At 44.1% G+C, this 17529-nt stretch overlaps 3 protein-coding genes across 4 annotated transcripts; 2 read left to right on the forward strand and 1 right to left on the reverse strand.

Moving 5' to 3' along the window:
• The first annotated feature begins 201 nt into the window (after positions 1-201).
• Positions 202-6664, forward strand: LOC119300867 (alpha-L-arabinofuranosidase 1-like). 2 transcript variants are annotated; one of them, XM_037577764.1, is made up of 18 exons: positions 202-447; positions 920-1130; positions 1281-1335; positions 1709-1905; positions 2143-2264; positions 2551-2698; positions 2893-2962; positions 3070-3215; positions 3296-3341; positions 3422-3474; positions 3877-4021; positions 4579-4697; positions 4819-4890; positions 5252-5355; positions 5548-5604; positions 5704-5896; positions 5979-6122; positions 6307-6664. In XM_037577764.1, the coding sequence occupies exons 2-18, from the start codon at positions 948-950 to the stop codon at positions 6427-6429; spliced, it is 1977 nt and encodes a 658-aa protein (XP_037433661.1). In that variant the 5' UTR covers positions 202-447; positions 920-947; the 3' UTR covers positions 6430-6664. The 2 variants fall into 2 exon arrangements, with proteins under 2 accessions (XP_037433661.1, XP_037433662.1); XM_037577765.1 differs by lacking the exon at positions 202-447 and having other exon boundaries at positions 1006-1130; positions 1247-1335.
• Positions 6665-8512: 1848 nt separating this feature from the next.
• LOC119300868 (aladin-like) lies at positions 8513-13127 on the reverse strand. The gene is made up of 14 exons (XM_037577766.1): positions 12920-13127; positions 12757-12812; positions 12480-12641; positions 11572-11686; positions 11320-11419; positions 11026-11208; positions 10702-10760; positions 10527-10614; positions 10374-10449; positions 9702-9801; positions 9559-9610; positions 9107-9244; positions 8912-8999; positions 8513-8828 (listed from the first exon to the last, which is right to left on the reverse strand). Exons 1-14 carry the CDS (start codon positions 12975-12977, stop codon positions 8775-8777), a joined length of 1329 nt encoding a protein of 442 aa, XP_037433663.1. The 5' UTR covers positions 12978-13127; the 3' UTR covers positions 8513-8774.
• A 245-nt stretch (positions 13128-13372) lies between these two features.
• On the forward strand, positions 13373-17296 carry LOC119300869 (putative receptor protein kinase ZmPK1). The gene is made up of 2 exons (XM_037577767.1): positions 13373-13594; positions 14569-17296. Exon 2 carries the CDS (start codon positions 14646-14648, stop codon positions 17088-17090), a length of 2445 nt encoding a protein of 814 aa, XP_037433664.1. The 5' UTR covers positions 13373-13594; positions 14569-14645; the 3' UTR covers positions 17091-17296.
• Positions 17297-17529: the final 233 nt, after the last annotated feature.

Consider the following 17529-nt stretch of genomic DNA (forward strand, 5'->3'; position numbering starts at 1 on the left):
AATAGGGAGGGTTATAAAAAATTGATACAGGTAACCAAATGTAGTGTTTTCATAGAAAAATAAACCCGTAGTGATTTCGCAATTTGAGCATCCTTGTGGACACAGAGATATGGCCACAGACAAACTCAGCCTCCAAAGCCGTTGCACGGATCGTTGCCACGACGAATGCGCCGCGCACGACTTAAAAGGCCAGAGATGCGGATAGGCACCACCGCTCGCTCCGGGGCCCACGCGTGTCAGTGGTCTGACGCCGCCGCCGAAGCACACCCCGGCAAGCAACCAGCCGTGGCGCCGCCAGCCTCCGTCATCCCACGGCGGAGGCCGTTGTGCACCTCGCGGCGCTTCACCTCGAAGCCACCGCCGCGTCGCCTCCGGCCTCGCCTACTTAAGGCCGCAGCCTCCGGGTCTCCCTGCACCTCGCACTCACTCCTCGACCTGCGCTGCCTGGTGAGGACTCCCCTCGAACTGCGAATCTTTTTCTTTGCTTCTGGCCCTGCTCGTTTACTCCTTCGGTTCTCGGTTTCGTAGATGAGTTGTTCGATAAAATGGCCAATACAAGAGAATTGCTCCATGTCTGTGCGTTCGTTCGACCAGTGATAGGACCATTTGAATTCAGCTCCCATTTCCTGTCTAAAAACAAGTGTTTAGTTGTATAATCTTTAATTAAATGCCTTTTAATTCTTAAACTTCATGCTGTACAAATAGTATAGAGTGGCAAGTTATTTGGTTTAGTTGTAGATATGTGTTGTTTTGGACATGCCAACTGACCCTGGCAGGACTCCATGGCCAGGGTCGGCCTTATTGTGGTTTTATAATTTGACGGTGACATGTTTGAGTAGTTTGTACTTATAATTTTCATCAAAAGACGTGATTGGCATTGCATAATGTATCCTGATTTGTTATCTGTTCAAACTGACAGATTGGTTAGTCGTTAGAACTTGGAGCGTATGGGTTCCAAAGAAACGCCATGTCGTGCTCGTACTACTCTCTGCTTCTTGCTTCTCTTCTGCGTGAGCTGCAAATGTTCAGCATCAGAATTTGAGATCACCCAAGTGGCAAGCCTTGGTGTTGATGCCTCACCGCGCCTTTCTCGAAAGATCCCTGATACGTTGTTTGGAATATTTTTTGAGGTGAGAAAAGAGATTCAGATCTTGTTGGTTCATCTTCTTCTCGTGGCACTTTGCAGGCATCTATAGGTTCACTGCATTCACAGAATAATCCATCTATACCAATTATGTTCCGTCAGGTTCTCACTTCAACTGGATTGACTAATAATGTAGGAGATCAACCATGCAGGAGCTGGTGGAATATGGGCAGAACTTGTTAGTAATAGAGGTACTTAAATACTTCTCAATTCTAATACACAACACTTGAAGTAAAACTGACATGTGGCAACATTCCTATCCAATCAAGTCCATTTGAACATCTGAACTTAAACATGGAACTATATCTGTTGACAAAGAAAAGCATATAGAATAAATCTAGAAGAGGTACCCTTAAATATTATTGCCTGAAGGTTACAATTCCCTATTGACCTATTCTTCATGATGAATTCAACTCTACTTTACCACAACATCTTCAAGTCAGTCATGACTATTGTCCAATTACGGAAATTCCATCTTACACATCCTGAATAAACCAATAGGCATTCACTTTAGTTGCTGTTGATTTTCAAGGTCTAGAATAACTTGGTTTTCCTATGATCCAGGTTTTGAAGCTGGAGGCCCCCATACTCCATCAAATATTGAGCCATGGTCCATCATTGGAGATGACTCTTCCGTATTTGTGGGAACAGACCGTACGTCATGTTTCAGGCGAAACAAGGTTGCTCTAAGAATGGAGGTTCTCTGTGATAACTGCCCAGTTGGCGGTGTTGGCATTTACAACCCTGGGTTCTGGGGCATGGTATGAGTTTACGTTGATCATAGGTTGATTAATCATAGCATACTGCTGTTACTTCGTGTTTTTTCCTCATGAAACCAGAAGTAACTAGCACCATGCATGTTGTGTGTAGCTTTCAGGTAATGTTAGCTTTCATGCTGTCGTGTTTGTCAAAATTTTGTGCACATTATGTAATATATACTGCATTTTCATTTGTTTGCTTTCCAATAATGCCATCATAATTATCATTCCAATCTCCAGAACATAGAGGATGGGAAGACCTACAATCTAGTTATGCATGCCAAGTCACCAGAAACGATAGAAATGACAGTTTCACTAACAAGCTCTGGCGGATTACAAGTTCTGGCTTCAGCTGCCATACGGTTAGCATCTTCTCTCTCAAATTTGGACGTCATGACGAGTAAATTTGACTATTAGCAACACTAGCGGAGGTATGTGTACGCCAGAGAGGGCCACTGTACCCCCAGCCTTTGAAAGAGAAATAATTGTGAAGGAAAAAAATATATTTGGAGGGCTTAGATGGAAAAAAGTAATAGTGTTTTGCCCCCTCCAATCTTCAGATTTGCCTTTTACCCCCCACCCACCCCCCGAAGTACTTTTCTAGCTCCGCCACTGATTAATAGTAAGGAAAGGTTTGCACTTCTGCAGAGTACCCGGCGGATCGAATTGGATAAAATTGGACCAGAAGTTGGTTGCTCAAGGAACAAACAGAACCTCAAGACTTCAAATAACAGCTAAGACAAAGGGAGTTGTATGGCTTGATCAAGTATCACTCATGCCTTCGGATACGTACAAGGTAAATCATACTTTTGTTGTCAATATTGATACTCAGAATATTAGTACATCTCAAGTAAAACTATACTGGAATTTAATCTTGTTAAAACTTAGAAACTTCAAGTTAATTTTTTTAATCATTGTAGTATATGAATATACCAGTGGTGCATACGTTTATATGAGAGTTTGACATACCAAATTTCTCTGTACTCTCAGGGGCACGGTTTCCGCACAGAACTCATATCCATGCTTTTGGATTTAAAACCCCGGTTCTTGAGATTCCCTGGTTTGTTGAAACTGTTTCTGATTGAAAAAATCGAATTCGTGATGTTTGCACATATATTATTCAGACATATCTGGGATTATTGACTAGATCACATGCAACTATTTTAGGAGGTTGCTTTGTTGAAGGCAGTTGGTTAAGAAACGCATTCAGGTGGAGGGATTCTATAGGTCCATGGGAAGAGAGGCCTGGACACTATGGGGATGTCTGGAATTACTGGACGGATGATGGCCTCGGATATTATGAGTTTCTTCAGGTGCTTGTTTACAACGTTTCACCCTTTCCTTTTATGTTATTACCTTTAATTATATATAACTTTTGAAACCTATATAAAAGCTTTCTGAAGACCTCGGTGCTGCCCCAGTCTGGGTATTCAACAATGGTAATTATTACTAGATATCCTATATCTTTGATCACTACTGTTTCCCTCCTTACTTACGAAAGTTCTCCCTTAATTATCAGGAATCAGCCACCATGATGAAGTTGATACTACTGCTATTGCTCCTTTCGTAAAGGTATGTCCTGAAGTTTGAACTCCTAACTAATTTTCTAGCAGAGCGGACCAATACATTTTCTTTTCTGGGCATATCTGAAGATTAGAAACCTTATTACTCTGAACCTAACAGGAGAAATATGTATGATGAGTCTGCTCGAGTGGCCTAAAATAGTAAAATTCTTTTTTCTCGCTGATCAATATTGGAACAGAGATGGTGTTGGTCTTATTTCTTTAGTTTCTTATTAACATAGCTCAGAAATAGAGATGATATTGAACACAAAGTTAATTGTACGTTTCTCTGAATAGTGAATAGGATCACACTCATCAAGAGATTCCAATTTCGTTTGCAGGCTTAGGTAGCTGTCGTAACTCACCATTTAGGTTTATTATTATGGAACTGTTGTTATCATCTGCTCTACAGGATATACTGGACAGTCTAGAATTTGCAAGGGGGAGTGCAGAATCAACATGGGGTTCTGTTAGAGCTGCAATGGGGCATCCTGAACCATTCCCAGTCAAATACGTTGCAATCGGAAATGAAGATTGTGGGAAAGAAAATTACCGTGGTAAAATTTCAACTGCATTCATTCCACAGTCGAAGTATTTTTTGTGGTAATCTGCACACTTAATGCCATGTGCACAATATTAAGATGTACAATCAAATAGAAATCCCTTAAACTTAAGAGAATATGTACTCGTCATCTGAGTGGTCTGATTGCGGGAAGAAGAATTTGCATCCATCTGATAATGGGGAGACTACTATCCAGTGTATTATGGTAGATAGCAATGATCACGTTTCCAAGGTCCCAAGGTTTAGATTCAGTGAAGGTGATTCATTCCAACGCTGACCAGACACTGATATTGTGGATTAATGTTCTCGTATTTTAAGAGCATTCCGTACCCGAGATGAACCGATATGCCCCAACAGCTGAGAAAACATGAAAGTAGTTATCTGCCCCTTAATTATTTTGGTTGATTTTGCATGTAAAGTGTTTCTATCTTACCATAACTCCCTGTTGTAGTGTATAAATTTTACTTGAACTATAGAGAACCACCGGTTACAACTATTTACTACTGATATGATGTCTTTAGATACATGACATGCTCTAATTCTATTGAACAGGTAACTACCTTAAGTTCTACAATGCTATAAGAGAGGCCTATCCAGACATTCAGATGATTTCAAATTGTGATGGTTCATCTGGACCACTTGACCATCCTGCTGATCTATATGATTTCCATGTACGCTACTTGCTACCAGATCTGTTTGCCTTTCTTGTTGCATAGATACTATAATTCTATCTCACCAAGGTCGAGCACTCAAGTTTTTTCCTGAGATCTTGAGGATGCTTCTTCTTTTTAGGTCTATACCGGTTCCAGGGCACTATTTTCCATGAAGAATACATTTGACAATACCTCTCGTAGTGGGCCCAAGGTATGCCTTAGTTGTCATTGCTTTGCGGACCCTTTTATGTTGCAGAAAGATGCCTGTGAAACAGCCTTGCAAAGGCTCTTGTTTTCATGGTACTACCTTTCATGTGAATTCACAACTTGCTCATATTTTTCAAGGGGTGTTCCTAGGATAGCCTAGCTTGTTGACGTACGCTTACAGTTCTGCCGGCTACACCTAAATATGTTATGCAATTTGCCAATGTAAAGTCATTGATGAATATCGTGAGGATGAGTAAGAAGGATATCGACCACGTGATGTTTTTATATGTTGTGGAGAAATCTTGGCATCGCCTCATCCTGGCTAGCCACACTAAGCATCGTTGTGAATCTAATTTTGGGTGCAGGCTTTTGTTAGCGAGTATGCTGTTACAGGAAACGATGCCGGCAGAGGAAGTCTTCTTGCTTCATTGGCAGAGGCCGCTTTCCTTACTGGGCTGGAGAAGAATAGGTAATTCTCCTTCAAAATATTTTTTATTTGGCACTTTGTTGTTGGGTGATTTGCACCTGAGTTTCTTGGATAAAAGTTTGACACTATGTTTCCTCATCGAGTCTACCTAATGGAGATTTATTGCATTCTACTAGAAACAACGAAGTGGTGTTTACTTTCGAGTTACCTGACCATTCACTTCTTCTTTTACAGTGATGTTGTTCATATGGCAAGCTATGCACCGCTCTTCATAAATGATAACGACCGCACGTTAGTTATCAATCAGTGGCTTGCTCTTTCTTCAACATTTCACCTGTTCATGTTGATTATTTTAGCACTGCAATAATTACATTCGAACGTGACAATCAGGTGGAACCCAGACGCTATCGTCTTCAACTCCTGGCAGCAATATGGGACTCCCAGTTACTGGATGCAGAAGTTTTTCCGTGAATCAAGCGGCGCTACGATCCATCCCATCACAATCAGTTCAAGCTACTCTGATTCGCTGGCAGCATCCGCGATCACGTGGCATGATGACGAGAACAGCATCCTGAGAGTTAAGGCAAGTAAAATCTTTTGGCATCCTAGACATAGCCGGTATCTGGACGGAGTTGTACTGATCTCGGAAGCTCATGCATTTGCAGATTGTGAACTTTGGGCCAGATGCCGTGAGCCTTACATTCTCGGCAACTGGGCTCCAGGGCAGCATCAATGCGCTCGGATCCACCGCGACCGTTCTCACATCCGGCTGTGTAATGGACGAGAACTCTTTCGCTAACCCAAACAAGGTATCACACCGATCTCTGCTCGCATTCAGATCAAATGCGTCGCAAAGTGTAGAGCCCGTTGCCCTCGGTTATGATATGATATGATTGAAGGCATGGCAGTTGCGAGCGCTGTTGTTCGTTTGTTCTGGTCAGCTCATCTGAAGCAGCCAATGCGCTTTGCGTCTGACTATGATGAATGATGCAGGTTGTGCCGGTGATGATCGAGTTGCGTAACGCCGCGGAGGAGATGGAGGTCACGCTGCCTCCCCACTCTCTCAGTGCATTCGACCTGGCGCTGGCGCAGTCCAGGCTTGTAGCGGAGATGTGAAGCGAATGACACGGCGTTGGTGAATAAGAGAACGATGGGCAGGGCAAAGCACCGGCAACAGCAAGCGGAGAGGGGTCAGTGCGCGCGCTTGTGTCCTGATAAAGCACTGTATCATGTGTGTACGGTGGTGTGGCATGAAGGAAAATACTGGAGTAAATAAAAATCACGTCAGGGGTCAGGCTTGTTTTCTTTTATTTTCTATTCTGAAAGTGCATTTTCAGTTTTTCTCGGCGAAGGCAAAAGGAAAGGTTTGTCTTTTGGGAAAAGCTTGGCTTCAGCCGGCGGATCGTACGCGGGCGTCCACCGCCTCGTCCGTGTGACGTGTGTCCTTGGGGCTCACCTAGCATTATCTTTTACGGTTTTGCAACTGAGCCCTTGTAGTGATTTTTTCACCACAACAACTTGTATGTTGCAGGAACAGGATCTAGATCCTTCGTTGAAAAAGGTGAAAACAGAAAAAGAACTGCAGCACTTGAATGTTTTTGCGACATGAACTCTCTTGCAAGGAGGGTTCTACAACACTGATTTTGTTGCAATAATGAGGACGGGGTTAGACTGTTGGTTGGACTAGATCTAACGGCTGTTGATGTGGATCTTTTCAGATTATCCACTGGCGGACGCGTAGATGGCTTCAGCCGGCAGATCGCATGCGGGCGTCCGCCGCCTCATTCGTGTGGCGCGTGTCCTGCGGGCTCATCTAGCATTATCTTTTATGATTTTGTAACTGAGCCCTTGTTATGTTTTTTCCACCGCAATGACTCATATGTTGCAGGATTTGGATCGGTATTCATTGGTGCGTCATTTTGTCAAAATCCTCTCATTGCACGAAAGTTGGCAGAATGGCACAACTTTCATTGACCTTTGTCTTATCTTCAACATGGACTCATAAACTGCCCGTTGTACGCATTAGGTACCCTATCGGTCCATGAACCGGTTCAGACGTTCGTTTTCACGCAAATTGAAGGCAAATAAGGGGGTTTTGCGGGTATTTGGACCATCGCCACACACGTGTCCTGCAACCTGGTCCCACCAGAAAACCCTCTTTCCTGAAAATCCTCGCGCGCAAAGCGATTACCGCACACTCATGCCAGTCAGCGCCGCTCCACAACGGACGTGACTCTGCAGCATTGATATCGGTCGAAGCGACGCATCGAACGAGTGGGAGGCGTCGCTTCAATGCAGACACGCGCGGCCGAGAAGCCCACTTCGACTGTTGCGCCGCATTGAAGCTGGCTTCCAACCCCTTCACCGGGCCACCGTGCCTATTTTTAGTCGTGTTCCGGCATCGTCCACATTGCATCTCTTCAAACCCTCTCCGCGCTCAGCCTCTCGTCATCTCCAAACTCCTCTTCCCCACCCACCATGCCCAAGTCATGGTTCTTTGCGCGGGCAGGTGGCTCCAGCTCCGCACCACCGTCCAAATCTTGGTGGCGGGCAGTCGGTTCCAGGTCCGCACCATCGTTCAGATCTTGGCACCGCTACCGTTGTTCTCCAAGGCCCTTGAGCTCTTCTCCGACCAAGGGATCGTCATCTCCTCCTCCAATGATGAGAACCAAGCGTCATTGCAGCAGTCGCACCTCCTCTTGAAGGCCGCAACCACAGACAAGGAGAAGAGTTCTTGCAGCAGATAGAGCTTCTGACGAAGCGATCGCTCTGGGAACATGGTCCAGCGCCACCACCGGCCCCACCACAAGCACACATGGGCGAGCCACCCTCACTACCGCATGAAGCAAGAGCCAGCGTCACCACCTCTCCAATGTGTTAAATATATTGTTGAATTCATATTTATAAATGTAGTTTTTAATGATATTGTTTTTACTATGTATAACCTACATTTTATTAAACATACATTTATTAATTAAAAAGCCATGGTCAAAATATGACCCAAAATACGGGGACTAGTAAACCCTAATGAAGGTAATCGGTCCAATCTGGCGGATCCAACGTGGTGAACACACCCGGGCACATCCAGACATCCCAAATCCACTCCACATATTGGTTGGGTTTAATGGGTGCCATACAGCCCAAATGTTTGGGCTGGCTTTGGAGGATCCGTCAGGGTGGCAATTTTATGACCAGGCAGTGAGTGAAAGTTTGGAGAGGGTTTAAGGGATTCGGTTGTAGATGCTCTAAGCACCGCCACCGTCACTACCAATACTAGTAATAAAGACAGCCGATATACAAGACACTCCCAATGCAAAAAGAAAAAGGAGCACAAACAAACCAAGAAAGTGCTATGTAGTAGGGAGGTATCAGAAGCCCGTCATCTCTAAAGAGTACACATATATTGCCGAAATCAGAAATAGGTCTCGGGGAGCAAAACGCCACGAGTGTCCAGCAGATAGTTAATGGGAGCGGAGTATCAGTGGGTATGTGCAACACCAGCCGCTGCTCCAGCACTGCATTGTCAAATTGGAAACGATTTGTGAGCAAAACTGTTTTTTATCATATACTTGAAAACCTTCAGGGACCTCCATCTTACCACAGAAAGCAGCGGTCCTTGCTTGAATTTGTTGTGGAAGGCGAACGCGAGCGCCTTCACGCCCTCTCCAGGTCCTCTGATGAATCCACTAGACGCGTGCACAGGAATTTCATCAGACCATGTGTGTCATCAGGATTCATGACACAATCATCATAATCGAGATAATGGGCATAAACAGGAAGATTGCGAACTTACACCAGCGAAACTGAAACAAGTGGAGATCTTCTCACATCATAGACAGCAACAAGTCCCTGATATGTTTCATTACCATCTTTGAATGACACTGCCAGACGCTCTCCTGCAGCATCCCATGCTAATTTCTCTATGCCTCGACTGGATGAAGCAGTTAAAAGCATAAGTTAGTGCATGGAAGCCAGCAACAACCAGGTTGTATTTCTGGGTTGCTACGGTTCAACCTTACAAATATATAAAGCGTATATGTATATGAATGACCTCCAAGCTAGATAAGATGAAAGCAATTTGAATTCACAAAACATGTTACTTCAGAAATAAAATCAACAACACAACCACAATGTGGTTACTTTGCAATATCACCGGCTAAAATTAGCATTTCAAGACAACAGTAAAATATGTTGCATGAGGTCCACATGAAGTCAAGAGTAGAATGGCAGTGCCGCTTTTGTTACCTAACAATCAGAGAGGAAATTTCTGGAAGCTCCACTGGTAGGAGATGAGCATCTGAAGTTAAGGAACACATCATAACTGATCAGGATTCAGGAATGTACACAATAGCATACCTTGAACTGAAAGAATGCAGTAATGCCTATACCTAAAGATGGTGGCTTTGATGAGAAGTGAACTGAACCTAGTGTGGTTGAGTTAGAAAAGGATAACAATGCAACACGACCTTCTGGGTCCCAGTTTGCTCCCTGACATTAAGCAAACAAGAGTCAATAAACATCATGCCTCCAAAAAAACAGTAGCACCACAATCAATCCACTATACTGTTTTAAAGGTCTGTAAGCGACACCAGATATATGGCTGTAAGTCAAATTAAGCGTTATGCAAAGCCAATACTAACAATGTTCAAACTGAACAAACAGAGGCAACACTAATTGCTGAAGAAAAATAACTATTATGTTACCTAAAAAAGTTCAAATTACTTTCAATGACCTAAAACACATTAATAACAAAATGTAACAAATCCCAAGAAACAAATGGTGCAAAGTTGTCATACAATCATGCTAAACATATTAGCATTCAAAATAACTTCATATACACCCTTATGAAGTCAGGAATAGGTTAATTTTTTCACAAGCATGATAAGCACGCTAGATTTCATGGAATACTACAACTTAGGAATTATGCATATCATTGCTCGTCGATTTCACAACTTAGGAATTATGCTTAGATTTAAAATACTACAATAGCATTATACTTAGGAATTTGACTGTCCAGTCTTCAAACTTTAGTTATTTATAGGAATGTATATATCACTTACAGTTACATATCCATTGGATGAAGACCAGGGTTCTGACGTCCATGTGTTGGTTTCCCATAAGTGAAAAGTTCCATCGCTAACAAAAAAAATTTGAATTATATCATTCATAAAAAAAACAGTCATGAAAGATAGGAACAAAATATATAGGCATACAATTTAGCAGTCAAAAAGTAATCTCCACTAGGTGACCACCGCACCAATGATATGCTACTCAATCCGCGTCGTATAGGAGTTCCCAATCCTGCAACAAACAAATATGTATATACATTAATATATAGATCTGTAAAAGATAGGATTGGATGTCTGAATTTAGAAGAAATGGATATACCTTGAGAAACATCCCAAATTGTGAATGACTGGCCATTACAAGAGGCCGAGGCCAAGTATGTGGAGATATGTCAAGGGAAATTATCTAAAACCATCAACAGTTTGTAAATTCAAGTAACACGTAGTGTAAATCTTTCTGTTTGCAGGGTGCATCGTAAATATTAATCTAGAATTTACATATTGTTCTTTGCTGCCCAATCTGAAAAAATGGAGTTATCACATGTTGCCTGCAGTTCTTTTGATGTTTTCTTAGTTTTCAAATAAGAGAGATAAAATCAATGGTAACCTCCAATAGATGCCATTCTAAAAAACTAATAAAGGATATCTTCCATCAGGTTTCCAGCAAAGTGCACTGACTAGCTCAGGAGAAGAACCACGAAGAACATCCACCAGAATCCACTGACCACTAGAACCTCTAGGGAAGGCACCAAAGGAAGAAGAGGTGACACCAGATTTCGTGGATGCAACATTGCCAGGATATGATGCTGACCAGAGGCATATACCTCCGCTGAAAAGAAAATTGCCAACTCAGTCAAAAAGTATATTATTATGAAATGACCAAGAATGTGGTGGCATTTTAATACTGTTCCATTATTAGGTGATACTAACTACTACGTACTTGCAGCCAACTGCAATCATCTTCCCGCTATTTGGCCTCCATTCAATAGCTTTAACTTCCTTTTGATGTTCACTTGTTAGAATGCACGATTCTTTACCATCTGTTTAGAAAATCAGCAGTTATTATGGACTTTAACTAAGTGAGTAAACATATTAGTTCATTAAAAACTGAAACAGGCACTCACAAAGTTATGCACCTCAAAAACCAGGAATGATATCCATTTATTGATACAAGAAAGTAGGCAAATCTCACCTGAATCCTCAAAGTCATGGACCGTAACCTGGTCCTTCCCAGATACAAATGCTAAACAGTGTTTGTGTGGATTCCAGCTTACTTTCTGGGTATCAAATTCTTCTAGCAGTTTTGGCTGGTAAACGAAATGTCCTTTGTCAGTATGATTGTCATGAATTTAAACAACCATAATGAGAAACTATACAGAAACTCGAGAATATTCTAAAAGAGCAGCTTCAGGATTTAATTTTGAGAGAACAGACTAAAGCCAAAAAATGGAGCAAGTATGTTAGAAAAGTGGGAAAATCATGCACAGAGAGAGACAATTGTCAAATAAGCATAAAAGAATGTCATGAAATAACATGGTAAGTTTTCCAAGCTGTATTGAGCGTGCAGTTGTAATGTAAACATATCTTGATGAACTCAACACTCTTACTAAGGATAAGTGTGCTGGTGTTGAACTGTGCTGTCATTATTTTGTGATCAGTTGAGGAAAATTAGCCACTAAAATAAGGAAAAACTGTTGGGCAAACGGAATTATCTTAATCCACCTCAATACCAGACGGTAGCTTTTGGAACTTGTAGAACAAATTATGCAAGCTCAGTAGTGAGACACAGGCGAGGGAGCAGCTCGCATGCAACCGAGTTACATAGATACCAACGCATTTTTTAGTAGCTATACACATTGGCAGTTGATGAGTATAAAATCCCACACAACCCTGTCTTCTCATACAGACACATGGTTACTTCTCGAGATAACATACTATGACGATATGGTATACTGGCAGAATCTTTTGACCATATCAATCACAGCCAGACAAAGAAATGCAGGGTTTTCTTTTTGAACATGAGGTTTTTTCTTTGGACAAGACACATTCCGGAGAAACGGTAATAAAACACAACTGAATGCAAGAATTCAGAAAACTCACATTGCAAGAAGGGAAGAGCATTTGCTTGAAGGACTCGGCTATGGTGGACACCAAACTTGTTCTGGGGACACTCTCAGGGAGCTCAGCTTCGTCTGGAGCAGGAGCCTCGTGCTTGGCTAGGAGATCATCCGGCTGGAAAGGAATTGGGCTGAACACCATCCCCTGAAATATCCACATTGTGGGCATATGAATACAATTTGGAGTAAATTGGAGTGCTAAAACTCTAAATCCTCCGCAGAGAGATGAAAGCTGATAGTCGAGGTGAAGATGAACTGACGAGGACATCCCCGTAGGCCTCCTTGGCGCGATCCTCCGACAGGGAGTCCGCCACAACTGCGACCCAATGCGCAATCGATTAGTGGTGCGTGTGGTTGTTGGGGGGAGGAGGGGTTGCAAGCAAGCTGCAGGAGCAAGCGGAAGCTGGTTGTGGGGGTACGTACCGAGGTCGCGGTTGATCTCGCAGACGGTGACGCCGCCCGGCGGAGGGAAGCTCGGCATCGTCGCGGCCGGCGAGAGGGCGGCGGGTTACCTTGCCTAGGGTTGGGGCCCTGGGGGCGCTCGGCTTCCCAATCCGAAATGGGGTCCGAAATTCAATTGATAAGCAGACAACAGGAGGACGCGGGGGTGGGGGGTGGGGGGGCGGCGGCGGCGAGTAGCTGAGAGCGAGGCGGCCGGCGGTGACTGTCGAGACTGGCGGGGAGGCGGAGGAGGGGAGGAGCAGAGCCGCTGGAGACTGAGAATTGATAAACCCTTGGGCCATCGCGTAAGAAGGACGGACGGTGCGGATACGGCTTCCACCTCCATCCAACGGCTGAGAGGCCTCGCGCGCGCCTCCTCCTGCGTTTAGAGTTCGAGAAAGAAACGTGACCCCTTTGCTTCTTCACAGACCCTTTCTCCCGCCGTCCGGCTTGACCGACCACCGTCGCCGTGCGCCTGCGGCGGCGCGTCGCTCTCGCCCTTACTAGATACAAGGATTCCCCCAACGACCGAGTCATGGCCGCTCTCTTCTTCCGTCCCTCTCACACAAGAGCGCGGTACAGGGGACAGGGGTGGCTGGAGCTCGTTTCGGCCATCCTGCACGCGTCCTGCTCGATGAATTGACTACGAGGGTTAAGGTCCCTCTCTTTTCTTTCTCTCGTTTTTCTTGCAACGTCTCTCGTCATGAATTATGTCATCTAGACTAATGGGCACCATATGATCACGTGCCACAAAACATCACAGAAGATTATCATTGGGAAAGAAGAACCAACTTCTTGCTTTGTGTTGCAGTATATAAAATAGCCAAATATAAGTGTCTACAGATCAGACATGAACTTTATTACGAGAGCGTTGCTTCATTGTACTTCTAGCTTCATCAGCCAAATGGAGGATCTGGACATTCAATTTCATAGCTGATGATTTGCTTTTATTCTCCTCCGGTCTTATAAGCATGACATAAACTAACATGATCAACATTCTTATTCTTGTGCGGGCAGTCGAATTGTATGCCACCGTATGCCTCTAACTAATTTATCGTACTCTCTATATTGTGTGCGTTGGGTATCGTTTGCATGACAAACTTAATTGAACCCTCGCTAGCTTGTTAGGTGCTTATTCAGAAACTCGCTTTAGTATTTACCGAATATTGATAAACCAAATTGAGCCCTCTATTGGGCATATTGGACCCCCGACGTGGTATTGGTCAACTGCCTCCATTCCTGGAAGCTGCAGATTCTATTATGTGGGCTAGAGCGTCAGCATCAGTTCCCTGAAAGTGACCATCCAGGCCTGATGCATGGTCAATTCCTTTGAATGTTCAAATGCAGATAAGTCAAAGTCACCATCGAAGCATCAATGAGCCAGCTGTAATGGATGCGAGGGAACCCGCCTTTATTGGTGATTTTGACGCTGGCATAGTGTTTTGATTATCTGGTCAAATGTGTCACTCTCTACCAGGACTAGCTCCGGTGGGTGCAAGTCTGACTTGGACTGCCTGTGAGGCTGTGAGGCAAAGGCATTGGCATGTACAGCCCTGACGTTTTTAGATGTTTAAGGAGTTGAAACCCCATAGCATCCTCATTTTGACTTTGGATTGATATTTTCCTTTCAGGATTGAGACAGAAAGATAGCATAAGTAGACAAGTGGTACTTGTTCAGCCATCATCTGGCGCTGCCATCTCGGCAACCATGGTTCCTGTTCTTCCAACACACCTTGCCACTGTCTCCCTTCTCTCCTTTGTCGCACTAGTCTCGAGCGCTGCAAATCGAGACATCCTGCGGCCAGGAACCTCTCTCGCCATCGAAGCCTACCAAAGTGAGATCCTGCAATCACCGGATGGCACCTTCTCCTGTGGCTTCTATGGCGTCTATGACAACGCCTTCACCTTCTCAATATGGTACTCCAAGGCAGCCAACAAGACCGTCGTCTGGAGTGCGAACCGCGACCGGCCCGTCCACTCCAGGAGGTCAGCCCTGACCTTGCACAAGGATGGCAACATGGTCCTCACAGATTACGATGACGCGGTTGTGTGGCAAGCTGATGATGATGGCAACTCCCGCAGAAATGTTCAGCATGTTCAGCTGCTGGACACTGGGAATCTCGTAATGAAGAACACCAGCGGCACGATAATATGGCAAAGTTTTGATTCACCGACAGACACGCTCCTACCAGCCCAGCGCATCACGGCTGCGACAAAGTTGGTCCCAACAACCCAGTCACGTGCTCCTGGTAACTACATCTTCCGTTTCAATGATATATCAGTGCTATCACTTATATATGATGTTCCTGAGGTTTCGGATATATACTGGCCAAACCCTGATAACAGTGTGTACGAAAATAACAGAAGCCGGTATAACAGTACTAGATTGGCAATTCTAGACAATAATGGGATCCTTGCATCTAGTGATTTTGCTGATGGAGTGCTACTTAAGGCCTCTGATGCAGCGCCAGGGATTAGGAGAAGGCTAACTCTTGACCCTGATGGTAATCTCCGGCTGTACAGCCTGAACGACTCAGATGGGGTGTGGTCAGTTTCAATGGTAGCAATCTCCCAACCTTGTACTATCCATGGTATATGCGGTCAGAATGGAATCTGTCATTACTCGCCTGAACCAATGTGTTCATGCCCACCGGGTTATGTGATGACCAACCCGGGTAACTGGACCCAAGGCTGCACGGCTAGTTTCAACATACCATGTCATGATCAGGAACCTATGAAGTTTGTGAAACTCCCGCACACGGATTTCTGGGGATCTGATCAGAAGCGCCTTCTGGGAGTTTCCTTTGAGGCTTGTAGGAACAGTTGCATCAATGACTGCACCTGCAAAGGCTTTCAATACCAGCAAGGTGCAGGGTCATGCTACCCGAAAGCTCTTCTTTTCAATGGAAAGAGCTGCGCGACACCCAGCGTGCGAACAATATATCTCAAACTTCCTGCCAGGTTGAGTGTTTCAGGTACACCTATTCCTCAGTCCAATGTATTGGATCCCGCGCCTCCTCGTCTCGACTGCAATCAGATGAGCAAAGGAATCAGACATCCATTTCCAGATTTGCGCAAAACTGGGGATGAAGAATTAAATTGGATCTACCTTTACAGTTTCATAGTTGCAATTTTTGTTTTTGAAGTTTCTTTCATGACATTCGCATGGTTCTTTGTCTTGAGAAGAGAGATGAGGCCATCAGAAATGTGGGCTGCTGAGGAAGGTTACAGGGTGATGACTAGCCATTTTCGAAGATACAGTTACAGAGAGCTTGTTGAGGCAACAAGAAAGTTCAGAGTTGAGCTAGGAAGGGGAAGCTCAGGCACTGTGTATAAAGGTGTCCTAGAAGATGAAAGGCCAGTGGCTGTGAAGAAGCTGGAAAATGTAAGTCGAGGCAAGGAAGAGTTTCAAGCTGAGCTGAGCGTAATTGGGAGGATCTACCACATGAATTTGGCCAGAATATGGGGGTTTTGCTCAGAAGGGTCACACAGGCTGTTGGTTTGTGAGTACGTGGAGAACGGATCCCTGGCAAACATTTTGTTCAATGACCAAAAGACTGTCGTGCTGGACTGGAAGCAAAGGTTTAATATCGCATTGGGTGTCGCGAAAGGATTGGCCTATCTTCACCATGAGTGCTTAGAATGGGTCATCCATTGTGATGTGAAACCTGAGAATATATTGTTGGACACAAACTTTGAGCCTAAGATCACTGACTTTGGGTTGGCAAAGTTGCTAAACAGAGGCGGAGCCACACAGAACATGTCGCAGGTACGAGGAACAATAGGTTACATAGCTCCTGAGTGGGTTTCAAGCCTCCCAATCACGGCGAAAGTCGATGTTTATAGTTACGGAGTTGTTTTGCTTGAGCTTTTATCTGGGACAAGAGTTTCAGAGCTGGCTGTAGGTTCAGGTGCAGAGGTGCATGGCATGCTGCAGAAGCTTGTCAGGGTGCTTGCTGATAAACTGGGAGGACATGAAGAATCATCGATTAATGAATTTGTTGACCCTGAATTGGGTGGACGATTCAGCTATGTCCAAGCAAGAACAATGATCAAGTTGGCTGTTTCCTGCTTGCAGGAAGATAGAAACAAGAGGCCAACCATGGAATCTGTAGTTCAGACTCTCCTGCCGTTTGACGAAGCTAGTAGTTAGTGCTTGGACTACCATTGTTTGTGAAATGTACGAATAAGGTGAAGGGTACTTGACTGCATTGTCAAGGATGTATAATAGTTGCCAGGTGCCACTGTGATGCATTTTAACATTGGATAGGTGGGATCCAGCCGTCTAGGTCACAGTGGTGAAATTTCCATGTTTTTCATGCTAATTTTGAGTTTGCAGATATCATGTTAATACAAAAGTTTGACATAGTTTTGGAACAATGTCCTTGCTAAAAGATACTTGTGATGTTTATGCTTCTTTATGTTTACTGTGACGCCCGGATAATCTTGCTAAAATAATCCCACGCTAATCAAGCCACGTCATCCCGATTACCGATGCTAAACGTCGTTAGTTCAAACCGCGACAAATTAAAATTTAAAATAAAGGCAAATGACAAAAGTTTTGAAATATTAAAACTAAATTGTTTGGGTTG

Source organism: Triticum dicoccoides, chromosome 5A (assembly GCF_002162155.2).
Source record: "Triticum dicoccoides isolate Atlit2015 ecotype Zavitan chromosome 5A, WEW_v2.0, whole genome shotgun sequence".
Taxonomy (NCBI): domain Eukaryota; kingdom Viridiplantae; phylum Streptophyta; class Magnoliopsida; order Poales; family Poaceae; genus Triticum; species Triticum dicoccoides.

Excerpts from the sequence above, each read along its gene's own strand:
- LOC119300867 (XM_037577764.1), top strand. The coding sequence starts at position 948 with ATGGGTTCCAAAGAAACGCCATGTCGTGCTCGTACTACTCTCTGCTTC. Across the intron at positions 3,216-3,295 it reads GATATTATGAGTTTCTTCAG|CTTTCTGAAGACCTCGGTGC; the intron begins GTGCTTGTTTAC and ends CCTATATAAAAG. Across the intron at positions 5,897-5,978 it reads ACAGCATCCTGAGAGTTAAG|ATTGTGAACTTTGGGCCAGA; the intron begins GCAAGTAAAATC and ends ATGCATTTGCAG.
- LOC119300868 (XM_037577766.1), bottom strand. The coding sequence starts at position 12,977 with ATGCCGAGCTTCCCTCCGCCGGGCGGCGTCACCGTCTGCGAGATCAAC. Across the intron at positions 10,615-10,701 it reads AATTTGGGATGTTTCTCAAG|GATTGGGAACTCCTATACGA; the intron begins GTATATCCATTT and ends TGTTTGTTGCAG. Across the intron at positions 9,611-9,701 it reads ATCAAAGCCACCATCTTTAG|ATGCTCATCTCCTACCAGTG; the intron begins GTATAGGCATTA and ends CCTTAACTTCAG.
- LOC119300869 (XM_037577767.1), top strand. The coding sequence starts at position 14,646 with ATGGTTCCTGTTCTTCCAACACACCTTGCCACTGTCTCCCTTCTCTCC.